Genomic DNA, 1823 nt, shown 5'->3' on the forward strand with positions numbered 1-1823 from the left:
GGGGTGGGGGGGAGGGGAAGTGAGGCTCTCTGCCCCTATAAAGATTTGCAGTCTCAGAAAGTCTGGACAGGGTCGCTATGGATTGGAAATTGACTCCACTTCCTGGGGTTTGGTTTTTAGTGGGCCCTCAGAGGATGAGCGAGCCCATGACAGGGGTCCCCTGTGACCCCTGGGGAGGTGTTTAACAGGTGAAGTCAATTGTGAGTGGCTCTGTGAGGGAATGGAGTCCCAACCCTGGGCACTTGTCCTGTCCCGGGGACAACCGGGAGATTTGCTGCCTCCTCTCACCTGCCGGGAGCTCCAGCTCAGGGTCCCACCTCGCTGGACGGATGCCGTCAGTAATGGGGACAAAAGGAGTGTCCACCCCTAGACTCACTGTGGCTATTGGAGAGAGAGGGTCAAGCAAAGGCGGGGCAGGACACCCCAGCTACAGTACGGATCATGGCAGCGATCACACACACACACACACACACACACACCGCCTCTTCTCCCTCCAGAAACCTGAAGGTGATCATGGGCAACTTCAGGATCCGCGTCAGGGACGGGACGGAGCAGTCGGTCAACCCCGTGCAGATCGTGCGCTACTGGAATTACAATCAGAGCAACCCGCAGGACGACATCATGCTGATCCGGCTGGCCAAGCCGGCTGTGTTCAATCAGAAGGTGCAGCCCCTGGCCCTGGCCACCAGTAACGTGAAGCCCGGCACCATGTGTCTGCTCTCGGGGCTGGACTGGAGTCAGGACAACAATGGTGAGGGGCTGCCACGCACGGGTCCTAACTAGCAGAAGCCACCCCGCATGGAGCTGCCCCCCACATGCAGCTCCTGAGAGCGGGAACCCACCCCTCTGCCTCCCCCAACCACAGCCACTTCCCCGTGGCCTCTTCCTTGTCTTCGCACACAGAGAAGACCCACAAGACCCGGGTGGCAAGGCCGGGCAGTGGCGGGCGTGGGGTGGCCGAGCAGGGCAGGGGAGGGCTCCAGGAATGCGTGAGCAGCTGGCTCCCTGGCCCCGGTCCTGCAGGCAGGCACCCCGACCTGCGGCAGAACCTGGAGGCCCCGGTGATGACGGACACGGAGTGCCAGAAGACGGAGCAAGGGCGCAGCCACCGGAACTCGCTGTGCATCAAGTTCGTGAAAGTCTTCGCCCGCGTTTTCGGGGTAACCCTTGCTCTGTACTCAGCTCCCGGGCTCACTGACCAGGGGGAGACCAGACTGGAGCACACAGGAAGCCCTGACCCTCCGCCACCTGAGGTCCCCAGGTGACAGCTCACTCGCTGCTGGTGGGGCAGGCACTCCCCAGTGTGTTCCCACGCAGGGTGACCCATGGGCCTGAGCCCTCGGCCTCCTCGCAGTGGCCCGCGATATTGGTCAGTCACACTTTGCAGGGCCTGACGCAGACCGTGCCAGCTGGGAGCAGTGGGGTGTGGTTTCTGGGGTCTCTAGCTCTGACCGTGTATCCTAGTGGTTACCTGCTGGGCCTCAACACATAGTTGGCAGCTCAAAACCACCAGCTGCTCAGAAAGAGAAAGATGAAGCTCTCTAGTCCTGTAAAGAGTTACAGCCTCAATGGATGTACAGAATGGTATAAGAACTATAAGAGCCCCAATAAAATGATTTTTTTAAAGAAAAGAAAATGACAGTGGATTAAAACATAACCAGGTTGTAACTCAAAAATTAATTAATTATTTTTTAAATCGTTTTATCAGGGGCTCATACGACTCTTATCACCATACATACATCAATTGTGTAAAGCACATTTGTACATTCATTGCCCTCGTCATTCTCAAAACATTTGCTCTCCACTTAAGCCCCCGGCATCAG

General features: G+C 57.4%; 1 protein-coding gene across 1 annotated transcript in view; it reads left to right on the forward strand.

Moving 5' to 3' along the window:
• The window catches only part of PRSS37 (serine protease 37), a 4761-nt gene that overhangs the window by 1959 nt on the left and 979 nt on the right, over nucleotides 1–1823 (forward strand). The window contains exons 3-4 of the mRNA XM_004713959.2: nucleotides 498–751; nucleotides 1024–1160. Of these exons, the coding sequence (XP_004714016.2) occupies nucleotides 498–751; nucleotides 1024–1160 (391 nt within the window). The remainder of the gene's footprint in view (nucleotides 1–497; nucleotides 752–1023; nucleotides 1161–1823) is intronic.

This window comes from Echinops telfairi, unplaced genomic scaffold (genome assembly GCF_000313985.2).
Source record: "Echinops telfairi isolate 266 unplaced genomic scaffold, ASM31398v2 ScPeMD7_23;HRSCAF=83, whole genome shotgun sequence".
Lineage (NCBI taxonomy): Eukaryota > Metazoa > Chordata > Mammalia > Afrosoricida > Tenrecidae > Echinops > Echinops telfairi.